The sequence below is a fragment of the Papio anubis genome, chromosome 5, assembly GCF_008728515.1.
Source record: "Papio anubis isolate 15944 chromosome 5, Panubis1.0, whole genome shotgun sequence".
Taxonomy (NCBI): domain Eukaryota; kingdom Metazoa; phylum Chordata; class Mammalia; order Primates; family Cercopithecidae; genus Papio; species Papio anubis.
In genome coordinates this window covers 70,724,984-70,742,607 of record NC_044980.1, presented here as the reverse complement: position 1 = coordinate 70,742,607, position 17,624 = coordinate 70,724,984, and the positions used below count along the sequence as shown (strand labels likewise).

The 17,624-nt window shown below is 39.9% G+C and overlaps 1 protein-coding gene across 2 annotated transcripts in view; it reads left to right on the top strand.

The window, feature by feature from the left end:
• Positions 1-17,419: 17,419 nt before the first annotated feature.
• Positions 17,420-17,624, top strand: part of TBCA (tubulin folding cofactor A) — an 84,374-nt gene continuing 84,169 nt past the window's right edge. Inside the window, exon 1 of one of the 2 annotated variants that reach the window (XM_009208650.2) lies at positions 17,420-17,587. In XM_009208650.2, coding sequence (XP_009206914.1) covers positions 17,535-17,587 — 53 coding nt within the window. In that variant the 5' untranslated portion in view covers positions 17,420-17,534. The remainder of the gene's footprint in view (positions 17,588-17,624) is intronic. The other variant, XM_003899846.2, reaches the window with a different exon arrangement.

Sequence of the window (17,624 nt, the reverse complement as noted above, 5' to 3'; positions counted from 1 at the left end):
GGCTCTTTAAAAAGTTCTATAAACTTGATAAACATTTAGCCAGACTGACCAAGAATAAAAAGAGAAAAGACATCAAAAACAGGTATTCAAACAAATACATGTACATGAATGTTTATAACTATTCACATGTATTATTCACAATACTAAAAGGGGGCAACAACCTAAATGTCCATTAACTGATGAATGGATAAACAAAATGTGGTATATCCATACAATAGAATATTATTCAGGCACAAAAAAGAATGAATTACTGGTAAATGTTACAACATGGATGAACCTTGAAAATATTATGCACAGTGAAAGAAGCCAGACACAAAAAGTCAAATACTGTATGATTCCATTTATATTAAACATCTAGAAAAAGTAAATCCATACAGACTGAAAGTAGACTAGTGGTTGCCAGAAGCTTAAAACGTACAGAGTTTCAAAAAAAAAAGGTACAGAGTTTCCTTTTGGTATGATGAAAATGTTTTAGAAGTAGATAGAGGTAACAATTGCTCAACATTGTGAATGTATGAAATGCCACTGAATTGTATATTTTAAAGTGATTAGTGGTTAATTTTATATTACATGAATTTTACATCAAGAAGAGAAATAGAGATAGAGACAGTGATGGATATATATGTGTATATCCATTCAATTTCAAGAAGAAATAGATAACTTAAATTGTCTTATACCCAGTAAAGAAGTTGAATGGATACATATATGCATGCATGTGTGTGTGTGTGTGTGTGTGTGTGTGTTTATCTATACAATTCAGGCACAAGAAAGAAGTACTGTTACATGTTACAACATGGATAAACCTTGAAAACACTATGCATAGTGAAAGAAGCCAGACACAAAAGATCAAATACCATATGATTCCATTTATATGAAACATCCAGAATAAGTAAATCCACACAGGCAGAATGTACACTAGTGGTTGCCAGAGGCTTAAAAGATACAGAGTTTACACACACACACACACACACACACACAGAGCCAGAGTGTGACAGTGGGAAGAGAAACAGAGAGAGGGCACTAATTACCAATATCAGGAAGAAGAGATAGCACTAAATACCCTATAGAAATTAAAAGCGAATACTACAAACTAGCTGTTAATTCAACGAAGTAGATAAAATGGACAAATTCTTTGAAAGACACAAACTACCAAAATGCACTCCAGAAGAAACAGATAACTTGAATTGTCTTATACCTAGTAAACAAATTGAATTTGTAGTTTAAAATCTTCCCAAAAAAAAAAATTCTGGGTCCGGATGGTTACACTGGTGGAGTCTACCAAACACTTCAGTGGGAAATTTTCTCCTGACTTTTAATTCTATTTAAACTTTTTTTTTTTTTTCCAGAAAGTAGAAGATGAGGGAACAGTTATTTTGTTCAGCTAGTATTATCTCAATACCAAAAGAAGGAAAAGAAAATACAAGAAAAGAAAGCTACAGACCAATATCCCTCAACAACATATAAGAAAACAAGCCTGGGCGCAGTGGCTCACTCCTGTAATCCTAGTACTTTGGGAGGCCGAGGCAGGCAGATTACCTGAGGTCAGGAGTTCAAGACCAGCCTAACCAACATAGTAAAATCCTGTCTCTACTAAAAATACAAAAATTAGCCCAGTGTGGTGGCATACACCTGTAATCCCAGCTACTTGGGAAGCTCAGGCATGAGAATCACTTGAATCCAGAGACAGAGGTAGGAGTGAGCCAAGACTGTGTCACTGTACTCCAGCCTGGGTGATGGAGTGAGACTCTGTCAAAAAATAAATAAATAAATAAAATAATAATAATAATAAGAAGAAGATCTAGGAATATATAAAAAAGATACTATATCATGGCCAAGTAATGTTTATTTCCGGAATGTAAGGCAGATTCAATGATTTGAAAATGAATCAATATAATTCACCAAATTAACAGACTAAAATGGAAAATAGTAGAAAATTTTCTGCATCTTAATAGATGTAGAAAAAGAATTTGACAAAATTAAACATAAATTTGTGATAACAAACTCTCAGGAGTCTAGGAATGTAAAGGAATTTCCTTAACCCGATGAAAGTGCCTACAAAATGTCTATGGTTAGCATCTTAATGGTAAAACATAACTTCTGCATGTTAAAATAAAAAACAGATGTCCAATATTACTATTCTTATTCAACACTATCTTGGGAGTTCTAGCCAGTATAATAAGGCAAGAAAAAGAAATAAAAGACATACAGACTAGAAAGGAGGAAATAAATTGTCTCTATTTGCAGATGACATAATTATCTGTGCAGAAAATCTCAATGAATCTACCAAAAAGCTCCTAGAACTAATAAATGAGTTTGGCAAGATCACAGAATACCAGACCAATACATAAAAATCAACTGAATTTTTATATATGGGCAATGAATAACTCAAAATGAAAGATTTAAATACAATGTTGTTTACTATAACACACACACAAAAAGGGAATACCTGTAAATCTAACCAAATATGTGTAGGATATGTTGCTAAAAAATATAAAATACAGATGAAAGAAGTCAAAGAAGATCCAAATAAATGGAGATATATAGTATATTCATGAATTGTAAGATTCAACACTGTTAATATGTCAGTTCTCCCCAAACCGATCTATAGATTTTATGCAATCCTAATCAAAATCCCAGCAGGAATTTTTGTAGATATCAATAAGCTGATTCTAAAATTTACATCTAAAGCCCAATAAGAATAGCCAAAAGAATTTATTTTGAATAAAGGGTTCAGACTACCTCATTTCAAGCTTACTATAAAGCCACACTAATCAAGGCAATGGGTTGATTAGCAAAGCCTGATGGAAGGCAAGCAAATTGCCGCCTACCTACGTATCTCCAGGTCAGGAGATCGAGACCATCCTGGCTAACACGGTGAAACCCTGTCTCTACTAAAAATACAAAAAATTAGCCGGGTGTGGTGGCGGGCGCCTGTAGTCCCAGCTTCTCGGGAGGCTGAGGCAGGAGAATGGCATGAACCTGGGAGGCAGAGCTTGCAGTGAGATAGCACCACTGCACTCCAGCCTGGGCGACAGAGCAAGACTCCGTCTCAAAAAAAAAAAAAAAAAAAAAAATTATACACGGATTTTTCACTGTGAGAAGGTGGTGGTACCCCTAACCCATGAGTTGTTCAAGGGTCAACTGTACAGAAAAGTTTAAAGAATGTAGGGCATTGCCTAACTGCCTCAGGTCTTTCCACTTTGATCATACCCTTTTGGCCTCTTTAACCCCAAACCTATTTTCACCTTTATTTCTCTTCTTTCTCAACTCGCTACTGCTCTCTCATTCTCTGTCAGTTCCTAGCTCTATATTAAATTCATTTTCATTGTTATTCACCCTTTCCTGTCTTTGTGCCATTATATCCATTCCCAATTGGTTGCAAAAGGAAAAACAGAGAAATGAAAATTTAAAGAACACAATGTGTCCAGCTTAAGCATTTTACAACTGCCCCTGGCAACTTGCCCCTTGTCTTGTTACTCTGAATCTTCCTTTTAAATATTTCACAAAGTATTCAGACATCCGGCTCTTACCATTTTGTAACTGAGAAAGGCATTATGTTCTAGAGAGACAATTTATCTTGAATGTTCTCCCCACTATTTTTTATTCCTGTTAGAACAGTTCAAATGTAGTTGCTTCATTTGTGTGATAGTCAACCAAACCTCACCACCCATTTACAAAGCGGCTTTGTAAAGCGTTGATTTTTTTCATCTTTTGTTGTGGGAGTTAACTTTTTTTTCTTTTTTTCTTTTTGTGGAAACAAAGGGTAACTATGTTGCCCTGGCCGGTCACAAACTCCTGGGGTCAAGCAATCCTCCTGCTTTGGCCTCCCAAAGTGCTGGGATTACAGGAGTGAGCCACCATGTCCAGCCTGGAAGTTAACTTTTATAAAGCAAAGAAAACAAAATTCCACTTTGTGTAATAGCGTGTATGACTTAAATTATGTATCAGTCTGTACTTGCAGGCACAGATTATTTAATATAAGTTAAATAAAATTGCTTTCCAAGTGTTTATTCTCCAATGATTTGGTGAAGACGAATTCCCATTTTCTAAATAAAAAACTGCACATGCTGATAAGTCCTTTTCTGTAATTTTATTGATTTTCATCTTTGTTTTCCTTCTTTATGAGAAACTCTTAGCATTTTACCTCTTAGGAATTTTCCTACCTGAATTTTTGGCTGTGCCAAAATAAAAATATAGGCTGCATTGAGGCACTATTTTAAATATTGTTATAAATATTTTTTAAATATACAACGTGCCCTTCAGAGTGATGAAGCCTTACTTATATAGATTCTTCCTTATTTGAAAATAATAATGACTATCACTTATAAAATGCTACATGATAGAAATTATTCATATTAGCATGCCACTAGTCTTTCAGATGAAAAATGAAAAGTTAATACCTTAGGTCGGGCGCGGTGGCTCAAGCCTGTAATCCCAGCACTTTGGGAGGCCGAGACGGGCGGATCACGAGGTCAGGAGATCGAGACCATCCTGGCTAACATGGTGAAACCTCGTCTCTACCAAAAAATACAAAAACACTAGCCGGGCGAGGTGGCGGGCGCCTGTAGTCCCAGCTACTCGGGAGGCTGAGGCAGGAGAATGGCGTAAACCCGGGAGGCGGAGCTTGCAGTGAGCTGAGAACCAGCCACTGCACTCCAGCCTGGGCGACAGAGCGAGACTCCATCTCAAAAAAAAAAAAAAAAAAGAAGAAAAAGAAAAGTTAATAACTTTTCCAAAGTTACACAGCTAGCATTTAAACCTGATAGGCACAAACATATGATTTACACAGAATATTTTAAATGTATTCATTTGAATAATCTATTACTATGACAAATTGCCAATAAATCAAACATGTGAGGATTTTTTTCCTTTACTGTTTGTAATAGAAGATCAACCTAGTAATATTCATATCTCTATTTATAACCCTGATATACAGATAAGCAGAGGCTTGTATTAGAATCATTTGGTAATTCCCTGGAAAAAAATTTGCAGCACAATATAATTTTTTTAAAGAGCATCAATTTTGTATAAATAACTTTTTTCTTAGACTACTTGAGTAAAGATAATAATAATAATGATAGTTATCTTTTTTTTTTTTTTTTTTGAGACAGAGTCTGGCTCTGTCACCCAGGCTGCAGGGCAGTGGCGAGATCTTGGCTCACTGCAAGCTCCGCCTCCCAGGTTCACACCATTCTCCTGCCTCAGCCTCCCGAGTAGCTGAGACTACGAGTAGCTGGGACTACAGGCGCCTGCCACCATGCCTGGCTAATTTGTTTTTTGTATTTTTAGTAGAGACGGGGTTTCACCGTGTTAGCCAGGATGGTCTCGATCTTCTGACCTCGTGATCCGCCCGCCTCAGCCTCTCAAAGTGCTGGGATTACAGGCATGAGCCACCGCATCTGGCCTATTGGGATTTTTAATGAGCCAGGTATTGGGCTAAATCCTTTATGTACATTGTTTATACACAACCACCACACCTCTGTGTAGAAGATATTCTATCTGGGTCCCAAATACCTGCTTTTAATCATTTCAGGAGAGTCATGACCTGGCTGAATACCAAAGCACAAACACCAAAACAACTGAATAAAGAAAATGGGAATAAAGGTCAAATACACTGGCTCATGCCTGTGGTACCAGCACATACGGAGGCTGAGGCAGGAGGTTTGCTTGAGGCCAGGAGTTTGAAACCAGCCTGGGCAACATAGTGAGATCCCATCTCTACAAATACAATGTTTTTTGTTTGTTTGTTTTGTTTTTTTTAATTAGCTGGGTGTGGTTGCATTAGCCTGTAGTCTTAGCTGCTCAGGAGGCTGAGGTGGAAGGAATGCTTGAGCCTAGGAATTCAAGGCTGCAGTGAGCTATGCTCATGCCACTGCACTCCAGCCTGGGTGTCAGAGACTCTATCTCTTAAAAGAAAAAAAGAAAGCCATTAATTCCTAGTAAGTTGGTGTCAAACAGACTCCCAGTTGTTGTACTGAACTCAGTCAATACCTTTATTCAATTCTATTACTCTGAGTTTTTTCTTTTTCTTTTTTTTTTTGAGACAGAGTGTTGCTTTGTCACCCAGACTGGAGTGCGGTGGTGCAAACACGGCTCACTGCAGCCTGGACCTCCTGGGCCCAAGCCATCCTCCCACCTCAGTCCTTCAAGTAGCTGGAACTACAGGTGCACACCTTCACGCCTGGCTAATTTTTGTTCTTTTTGTAGAGACAGGGTTTCTCCGTCTCACCAGGGAGGTCTTGAACTTCCAAGCTCAGGTGATCCACCTGCCTCGACTTCCCAAAGTACTGAGATTACAGGTGTGAGCCACTGCACCTGGCCACTCTGATTTCTTAATGTAGCTAAAACTGCTAGGAAAATTTTTGTGTAGTTTTGTCTAGTTTAATCAGTTCTAAAGTTTCTAAATCATTTGGAAGCATATAACCCATACGTTACAAGAATTCTTAAAATCTCACTTATAAGATTAAGTGGTGATCACACCCACACATACTTGTACAACGAATACGGTAATAAAGAATGAGAAATAATTGTAGTAATAATGATAATAATAATGATAATAATACAATAATTAAATATTAGGATAGTAATATTGGAATTGGAAGTTGTGCAAGTTGAAATGAAATTTCTGTCCTCAATTAAGAAGTAATAACTTTATATTACCTTAAAATATTAGAGGAAAAGCCATTTCACAAAGACTTCCTTCCCTTTGGCAAACTCTTCTCCAGAATCCTAATAAGCTTTCACAGATGATTGCTTATTATTTTTATTTTATTTACTTTAAGTTTCTAAGCCAAGAAAAATTATATGGGTCTTAAGTAGTTTTCCATAACAAACAGAAAAGTGTTGGGAGATAATTAAAAAAAAAAAAAGTGAACAATTAACATTTAAAATTTATATCAGTGGATTTTTGTGAACCAGCATTTAAAGTTTTCTTTGGGTAATCTAGAAATACGTTGTCCAAAAATCCTAATATTTTTTGTTGCATTTCCTATTAATATAAAAAAGAATATGTAATAAAAATTGAAAATATTTCCAATAAGACATATATCTTATTGGAAGAAGTAAAAAGTCATAGACAGAATAGAAATAAAATATTCATAAAAATTTTGGTGAGAGTTTCAAATAGAACAACCATAAATAGTGCATGATAAACAACTAAAAAGATTTTATCCATAATGTGCCATCCAAAAACACCTTTCAGGTCTCTCCTGATTGACCCTGAATGAAAATCTCACTTTAGGTGACAAAAAAAGGTTCATTAATGTTGCTCATGCATTTCAACATAAAAATGGAATGGAATCATTGACTACAGGTAGAAATGTGCAAAACTACTCAAGACAAATATGCTGCTTTGAGGCTACACATTCACTCCACTTTGTCTGCCAGCTTGATTTTTGAATTGGGCACTCATGGATAAAGGATATGTGATCTGAAAAAATAGTGTGTGTCTTTTAAAAGTCAGTGTCATGTAATGTCATTTCTTTTGGCAAAATTTATGTTACACAGTATTAGAGCATGGGCTGAGCTACTATAACATGATGCATTAAAAACTGCACATAATGATTGCTATATGTGTCAGAACGATGAATTGTTATATCAAATACCTGTTCAGCTGTAAATAAGGTCCTCTGTAAGTCACTGACAAAAGGATTATATTCTTTTGTTGCCGATGTATAATTCCTATTGTTTAAAATGTGCAGCTCTCCAACATCCATGCTTTGTGACCTGTAACCATTTAAGTTGTATATTTAATACATACATACATACATACAATAAGGACACGGCAAATTACAGAAAGCCACAATTGGAGGTATTTTTGTTCTCAAAAGTATTTTTCCTCCAAAGAAGAGACATACACATGGAGCTCTAATGGATTCTGTATCACGTAGAAAATCCCTTTGGTTGCAAGTAATGGAAATCTCACGATCAGTAGCTCAAACAAATAAGATTTGTTTTTCTCACACAAGGTGATTAGAGATAGGCAGCTGCAAGTTTGGTTCAACAGCTCAATGATGTGAGGATTGGCATCTCTAAAATTGTTGTCTTTCTGTCATAAATGAAAGATGAATTTTTAAGCTCCACTTATTCTATCTATTTTCATGAAAGAAGTGGGAAAGAGGCAGCTCCTCCTGGTATTTGTCCCTTTCATCAACAAATCCAAAGCATTTCCAGCAGCCACCTACTTATTTCCACTTATGCCCAATTGCCCAGAATTATGCACCTGGCTATATCTAGCTACAAGGAAAGTTGAGGAAGTTGACCCTGCAATGGAAGCAAGGAAGAAGAGTATTGGGAATGGCTACTGGGGTGAGCCAGTTAATACAATCTACCATAGGTGCCAATAACAACTTATAAATGGTGTAGAGGCCGGGTGTGGTGGCTCACACCTGTAGTCCCAGCACTTTGGGAGGCAGAGGTAGGCAGATCACCTGATTTTGGGAGTTTGAGACCAGTCTGACCAACATGGAGAAACCCTGTCTCTACTAAAAATACAAAATTAGCCAGGTATGGTGACACATGTCTGTAATCCCAGCTACTTGGAAGGCTGAGGCAGGAGAATCTCTTGAACTGGGGAGGCAGAGGTTGCAGTGAGCCGAGACTGCATCATTGCACTCCAGCCTGGGCAACAAGAGTGAAACTCTGTCTCAAAAATAATAAATAAACAAATAACTAGGATAGAAAGCACAGAATAAGGAAGGCTTTAAAAAATGATAAGTCCATGTAGGAAAAAATATTTGTTTTTGAGGCAGGGTCTCACTCTGTTGCTGAAGCTGGAGTGCAGTGGGGCAATCTCAGCTCACTGCAGCCTCCACCTCCTGGGCTCAAGTGATCCTCCCACTTCAGCCTCCTAAGTAGCTGTGATTATAGGCATGTACCACCATGCCCAACTAATTTTTGTACTTTTTATAGAGATGGGGTTTTGCCATGCTGCCCAGGCTGGTCTCAAACTCCTGGACTCAAGCCATCTGACTGCTGAGATTACAGGCATGAGCCACTGCACTGGGCCAGAAAAATATTTAATATTAACTTCTACCCCACACCATGCACAAACATGAATTCTAGATGGAATGTAGATCTAAATGTGAAAGTTAAAATAACAAAAATCTCTTTAAAATAAAACATAGGATAATATCTTCCTGATCTTTGCTTGTAGATGAATATTTCTTAAATAGGATATAAAAAGCATTAACTATAAAGACAAAAATGTAGTAGTTAGACTACTAAAACCTAAATCTAAAACTGAAAACTTTTGTTCATCGAACACACTAATCAGAGAGTGAAAGGGCAAGCCACAGAGTTGTATTAGTTCCAGTTTCTGGTTGTTATAAACAGTGCTCCCATGAACATACTTGTATATGTCTTTTGGTAAACATGTGTAAGTATTTGTGCTAGATACTTGGAGAATTTGTGGGTCATAGAGTATGCATATGCTCAGCTTCATTGGACTCTACCACTGGTCAGCAGTAGCAGTAGCTAGATCAGCCTTCATAGAAGAGAGCCCATTCATAATCCCTGTATTAGTTATCTATTGCCACATAACAAATTACCCCAAAAGTTATCAGCTAAAAACAAGAAATATTTATTATCTCATAGTTTCTGTGGGTCAGGAATTTGGGTACTGTTAAGCTGGGTCCCTCTGCCTCAAGTTATCTCAAGAGATTGCAGTCAAGATGTAGTGTGGGGCTGTGGTCTCATCTGAAGGCTCAACTCGGAGGGATTCTCTTCTAAACTCAATCATGTTGTTGTTGGTAGGCCTTAGTTCCTCATCACATGGGCCTCTTTACAGGACTGCCTCATGACATTGCAACTGGCTACCCCCAGCATGAGCAACCCAAGAAAAAAATGAGAAATAGCACCCATGATGGAAGCCCTTTTACTAACCTGATATCAGAAGTGATAATTGTCACTTCTGCCATATTCTTTTTATCAAAATTGAGTTAATATGGAGAGGAGATTACACAAGGGCAAGAATGCCAGGAGGCAGGAATCCTTGATGGCCATCATACAGGCTGCCTACCACAGCTTGCACCCCTGCAGCTATGACTACTCTCTTCATAGACCAGCACTGAGGTAGCTGGGAAGACAGGCTGTTGACATCCATAGGACAAGTCATTCTGTCTACTTGGTTATTAAGTGTCTCCACAGAGGTAGATATTCTTCAGTGAGTATTCAGGAGACACAAAAATCACATACTTTATGTATACTCCTGGCCTCTTCCCTAGATTTCTTTTTCTGTGATTGCAAGTTTTGTTTCTTTTAGGTCTTTGATTTCTAAGTCTCTCCTGGGGCCCAGGGGCATTTCTGGAGTTGTCCCTCAAAAAGTGAGCACTTCTCTACCATAGTGGGCATGGTCTATATGATTCTCCCCTCTTAGGGTTTAACAGAATCTTCATAGGCAGTATCCTTACCCAACAGATACATCAGCATCATTGGATCTGCTGGGTCATGGCAAGTGAGCTTGCACTGAAGCCTAGACTGGAAGCAGAGTCCACTCTTGATCTGTGTCCCATTCAAAGCTGGCAGCATTCTGAATTACTGAATGAATGAACTGGAATGGTATTTCCAAGTGCAGTTACTACCCTACTTATTCAGAAAGTGATTCTGGGGCCAGGATTGAGGAATGGGTAGGTCAGAAAGAGAAAGAGGAAAAGCCAATGCAAAGGTGGGTTATTGAGTTTGCCCTTGCTATACATGACTGGTGCTTGATTCCATGGGATCATCTGAGGGCCTTATGGAATGTGTCTTAGAGCCATCTGCTGCCTGCAGAACTAAAGGGGAGTCACTGATCCATAGGCTCCTGTTCCCCTGTTCTGTTTCCTGTGTCATGGGTGCACATGGCTTGGGCCTGAAGTAAGGCACTATCATGTTGTACTCATGCAAAGCCTGAAAGTGACTAGGTGCCACTGCAGGGGCTCCAGCAAGAGGCAGGACTGAAAGAATTTGAAAAGATGTACAAGTGGAAGGGAAGGAAGGGGATCTTTCCAGGTCTCTCAGGCATCTAGAGGTAATTATCAGAGCTATTTCACAAAAATATACTTTTATCAATGATATTAATACTTCCTTATTTAAGTAATCTCTCTAGGGGTGTGTTCTCCAGTTGGCTACTTGGTTTTATTGAATAGAAATAAAATATCACAGTAACTGTACATTGAGTCCTGGAGCACTGCAGAAGGCTCCTTGCATACAGGTTGCTTCATAGTTCCAGGAGGATAAAAACATGACCAGTCTATTGTTTTTGTCAAAATTAGAAATCTATCTCAGTTCCACCCTTGATTTTTATTATATGTACTGTGCATCTACTAGGCACTGGGCATTAAGCTTGATGCTGGGGATACCAAGATGAATGTAATGTGGTCTCTAATCTTGAGGAACTTGGAGTCTAGTGGGAAAGAATGGTGTGAGGGGATGGCAAGAACTGTGAGTTCACAGCCCAGGTAAGTTTATGGGGAAAACACCTCTCATTTGTAAGGGAGTCTTCAGTGTTCTTTAATAAAATACAGTTCACCTTGTACAACATAGGTTTGAACTGTGCAGGTCCACTTATACATAGATTTTTTTCAATAGCAGTAACACTGAGTATGCCTGCCTCTCCTGCTTTCTTTTCCTCCCACTCCAACTTCTTTCACCTCTATCAACCCCTCTTCTTCCTCCTCCTCAGCTTACTCAATATGAAGACACAAGGATGAAGACCTGTATGATGATGCATTTCCACTTAATGAATAGTAAATATATGTCTCTCTCTGTCTTTTTTTTTTTTTTTTTTGAGACAGAGTCTTGGTCTGTCACCCAGGATGGAGTGCAGTGGCGCGATCTTAGCTCACTGCAACTTCCACCTTCCAGGTTCAAGTGATTCTCCTGCCTCAGCCTCCTGAATAGCTGGGATTACAGGTGCCTGACACCACACCTGGCTAATTTTTGTATTTTTAGTAGAGATGGGGTTTTATCATGTTGGCCAGGCTGATCTCAAACTCCTGACCCTAAGTGATCTGCCCACTCCAGCCTCCTAAAGTGCTGGGGTTACAGGTCTGAGCCACCGTGCACGGCCCCTCATGATTTTCTTAGTAACATTTTTTCTTCTAGCTTGCTTTATTGTAAGAATACAATACATCCTATATATGACATATAAATATGTGTTAATTGACTGTTTATGTTATTGGTAAGGCTTCCAATCAACAGTAGGCTATTAGTAGCTAGGATTTTGGTGAGTCCAAAGTTATATGTGATTTTTGACTGCACAGGGGGTTGACAACTCTAACCACTGTGTTGTTCAAGGGTCAACTATAGTACCTCAACCTTCCAAGATTGGCAGAGCAAGAATTATCACTCCGAGAGGAGATGCTAGACTTTTCTTTTTCACTCAGTGCTGTTAATCTCTCAGATCTCTTCAACCCTAAATCTCAAAGGTGGATGGACTTATCCCTTGTAAAGATCTTTATAAACTTATTCCTGTAGTTCCCCTGAGGCCAGGCTGGAATATTTAAACAGTATTCAATTAGGTTTAAGGATAACAGAACAAAAGGGTGCGAGACAGTGAGAAATGCAGCTCAGTTAGTTTCCATTTCAAATGCTGGAGGGTATCTCCCTGCCTAGATTCTGTAGGCCTCCCTACAGTTAGTACTCTCCTGAACTGACCTGAAATGACCTTCCGTCAGCCTACCTCCTCAGAATCCAGACCCAAAGGAGCAAAGCCCAGAGGAAGATAGTGTGTGTGGGGAAGTGGGGATTCAGGTTGTCTTAGTAGTCATCTTGCTGCGATGGGAAGTCTCTGTGACATTTTATTAAATGGAAAACAAAAGGATTTTTCAAACAGCACTTATTTACATTCAGGAAATATTTATTAACTGCTGTGCATAAGGCTTTGCTACATATACAGTGGTGAATAAGTCAAACATGAGTCCTTTTCATACAAAATTATGAATCAGACATGAATTCAGCATGATATCATTAATGACAATTTGTACATTTTTATATTCATATGTATGTGAATTCTACTGTGCTGTTAGTTTCTTATTTGGGACCTCTTTCAAAAATGACTTATTCATTTAACAAACTTTATGTTGACAAAAAGAGTTAAACTCTGTAAAATATTTCAAGAGATTTATTCTGACCCAAATATGAGTGACCAATGGGCCGTGACATAGCCCTAGGAGATCCTGAGAACACGTGCCCAAGGTGGCCAGGTACTGGTCCGAGGTACCTCAGTGGCCGAATGTGCTTGGTTTTACACATTCTAGGGAGACATAAGACATCAATCAATACATGTAAGATGTACATTGGTTCAGTCTAGAAAGGTGGGATGACTGGAAACGGGGGGTCATCCAGGACATAGGCAGATTCAAAGATTTTCTGACTGGCAATTGGTTGAAAGAGTTATTATCTAGAAATCAGGAATCAATAGAAAGGAGTGTCTGGGTTATGATAATGGGTTGTGGACATCAAGGTTTTATCATTCAGATGAGGCCTCCATGTAACAGGCTTAAGAGAGAATAGATTGCAAATATTTCCTTTTTTTTTTTTTTTTTTGAGACAGAGTTTCACTCTTGTTGCCCAGGCTGGAGTACAATGGTGTGATCTCAGCTCACCACAACCTCCGCCTCCTGGGTTCAACTGATTCTCCTGCCTCAGCCTCCCGAGTAGCTGGGATTACAGGCATGCACCACCATGCCTGGCTAATTTTGTACTTTTAGTAGAGACAGGGTTTCACCATGTTGGTCAGTCTGGTCTGGAACTCCCAATCTCAGGTGATCCACCTGCCTTGGCCTCCCAAAGTGCTGGGATTACAGGCATGATCCACTGCACCCAGCCTGATTGCAAATATTTCTTATCAGACTTATAGAGTCTAATCTATTGGTCTTAAGGTCACTTGTTAATGGTCAGCTGTGCTTGTCTGATTCCCCCTGAGGCATGTCTGATTCCCCTTTCCCTTTATGGGCTGAACTAGTTTTTCAGGTTAACTTTGGAATGCCCTTGGCTGAGAGGAGGGGTCCATTCAGATAGCCCAGGGTGGGGTGGGGGTTTATAATTTTATTTTGGTTTACATTAATGTGGGGCTTAATAAGTACCAGTACTATCCTAAGCACTTTACAATTATTAGCTCATTTAAGTTTTTCATCATCTACATTTTACAGATGAAGAAACTGGGGCCTAGAGAGGTTAAGTAACTTGTCCAACATTACAGTTAGTAAGATGCAGAGCTAGGATTTGACCCCAGCCAGTCTAGTCCCAGGGTTCACATTCTTAACCACTACCATAAACTCCTGAAATCTGAAACAAGTCTTTCTGATTTTTATCCTTAAAGGCGAGGCCAAACTCCCAAATCTTAACCCATAGACTCAAGAATACAATATAGAATGGTTGTCCCCTGGTATCTGTGGGGTATTGGTTACAGAACCGCTATGGATGTCAAAATTCATGCTTGAGTTCATACTGAAGTTCCCCAGTTGGCCCCAAGAAACCCACAGAAAAGTGGGCCTTGCCTATATGTGGGTTTCTGCATTCTGGGAATACTGTATTTTCCATCCATGTCTGATTGTGGATGCAAAATCTGACAATATGGAGGGCTGACTGCATTTATTGAAAAAACTCCTCTTCTAAGTGGGCCTGTTGCCAGAAAGTGGTCCCCATCCAGACCCCAGGAGCAGGTTATTGTATCTCATGCAAGAAAGAATTTGGGGCAAGTCCACAAAGTGAAAGGAAGTTTACTAAGAAAGCAAAGAAATAAAAGAATGGCTACTGCATAGAGCAGTGGCATAGGCTGCTTGACTGAGTATACTTACGGTTGTTTCTTGATTATATGCCAAACAAGGGGTGGATTATTCACGGCCTTTCCAGGAAAGGGGTGGGGAGTTCCTGGGACTGAGGGTTCCTTTCCCTTTTAGATCATATAGGGTAACTTCCAGGTGTTGCCATGGTATTTGTAAACAGTCAGGGTGCTGGTGGGAGTTTATTTTAGTATGCTAATACTTTATAATTAGCATATAATGAACAGTGAGGACAACCAGAAGACACTTTTGTCACCATCTTGGTTTTGGTGGGTTTTGGCCAGCTTCTTTACAGCATCCTGTTTTATCAGTAGGGTCTTTGTGACCTGTGTCTTGTGAAACAAGTCCTGCCCACTTCCCATCTTATCCTGTGACTAAGAATGCCTAACCTCCTGGGAACAGAGCCCAGCAGATCTCAGCCTCATATTACCCAGCCCCTATTCAAGATGGAGTTGCTTTGGTTCAAACACCTCTGACACGCCTGCACAATTCAAAAATGTTGTTCAAGGGTCAACTGTACACACAGACATAAACTCACAAAGTGTCCTCCAGAGCCTGGGAATGGGCCCGGATACACACAACAGCAGTAGCAACAGAGGTCTTTTGGCTGCTGACATTCACTGATTATTGATTTATAGTAAAGGCACAGATACAAATTAAATTAAATTACAATTAAAACAAAGAGAAAGGGGGCAAAAGGAGGGAGGCAGAGTTGGGGATTGGGGGGAAATAGCAGGTATTTGTATTGGGAAACCTAGTTTGAGAGAAACTCCTGCAAATTAGCACCAAACTGAGCTCTGAGCTTCTTGAAACCAAAGCAAAAAAGGAAAATATGACGAGTTATGTGGTTTTTGCTACCTAATCAAAGGAAAGACCGTAACAGTAGCAAAAGCTCTAGCTTCACCATCTTTTGGTTTGTGGTTTGTAGCTGCTGTTTTTTGTGTGTGTATATGTGTGTGTCATTTTGCTTTGGTAAGTTTGCTATTGCGTTTTATCTACCCCTCCCTCCAGTATTTCACAGCGCTGCTGTGTCACTTGGACTTGCACTTCAGTATACCAGCCAGCAGAATAAAAATATTTACTGAATTTTGTGCCCACGGTGTACAAAACACAGGTGGAGGAGGTTGGGGAAGGAAGATTTATGGAAGACAAGATTCTTGCCTCTAAAGATGTTTATAATCCAGGATTTATAACTAGGAAGCTGAACAAAACCCTTGTGAAGGACCCAAATAATAATTTTAAACAGAAATATACTAAAAATAATGATGACTACTGGGTGACTCCAAAGCATCCAGGGAAGACTGAACAGGTGGGGTGAGTCATGGTAGACTTTGCCCAGTTTTGATCCTGGATTTAAAGTAAGGGCCTTGGGCTGGCAGGATAGAAAGGGATTCCAGGACCAGTCATGAAAGTGAAAATGAGTAAGTCAGGCGTAGGGAAGGAAAAGGACAGTCATATGGGTGTCCTTGAAGGATGGTACCAAGAAATTTTTAAAAGGGGCTCACGACTGTAATCCCAGCACTTTGGGAGGGTGAGGTGGGCCTCACTTGAGGTCAGGAGTTCTAGCCAGTCTGGCCAACATGGTGAAACCCTGTCTCTACTAAAAATGCAAAAGAAAAAAAAAATTATCTAGGCATAGTGGAACGTGCCTGTAATTCCAGCTACTCTGGGGGCTGAGGCAGGAGAATCGCTTGAACCCGGGAGGCGGAGGTTGCAGTGAGCCGAGATGAAGCCACTGCACGACAGAGTGAGAATCTGTCTCAAAAAAAAAAAAAAAAAAAAAAAAAAACCGAAAAGAAAAAGAAAAAGAAAAGAAAAGCAATTGTAAAAAGGGCGATTTTGTTCTGTATTCCTCGGGAGACTCTCTCAGGAAGGGACTGCTAGAGCTCACTGGAGATGTGCCTCATTTTATGCAACAAATATATTTTTGAACATTTAAAATAGTCAAATGTCGTTCAGCATCTACCATGCGTCAGACAATGAGCTAGGTTTTTAACCCTTACACCTAATCTGTAAAATGGGCATTATTTCCATTTTGCAGACTGATCAGCTGCGAGGCTAAACAGCATACGTATCAGTGTTGTTTAGCTATTAAAGGGTGGAACCCCGAATGTAAGCCGGTTGGTCTGATCAGGAAACCCAAGCTTTTGTGTGCCACACACATTCTTGTAAGTTAAATATTTAGGATACACTAGAGATGATTATTTGAAGAAGTTTTATTAGTCATTTCCTTTGAAAGGCACATTATCTACAAACCTTCTTGCAGGGATTTGAGGAAAAGGGCAAGGATTTTCTTGACTGCATGCATGATGGAAGTTTATTTCATTACACATGCATCACTTCGCCCCATTTGACACCAGATAATGGCATAGAAAATACCCTTAATACATTTTTTAGGTCACTCCGTCCATTAAGCAGATAATCCCGCAAAGCAACGTCCCAGAGAGACGTTAGTTTCCCCAAAGGCCCAGGCTGTGGAGACCAGGATAGTGTAACTTACGCCTAAACTAAAAAGGAGGGCAGTACGAGCGACAGGAGGGAACGTTCCACCAGAGGTAAGGGGGCGCGGGCAGCGGACGGCGGGTGCGGGGTACCACCCTCCAGGAAAAACCCGCCCCGCGGGGCGTGGCGGGGACGCCGGGCCGCGCAGCCTGCGCATGCGCCGGGTCGCCGACCATGCCCATATAGCCACCGCCTCTGCGCGTCGCCCTCCACGGTTACCCCGGCTCTTCGCCCCTCCTCGCCCCTCCTTCCCGCGGCGCTCTAGGGACCATGGCCGAACCTCGCGTGAGACAGATCAAGATCAAGACCGGCGTGGTAAAGCGGTAAGGAGCCGGGAGCGGCGCCTTGCACCTCCTCTTC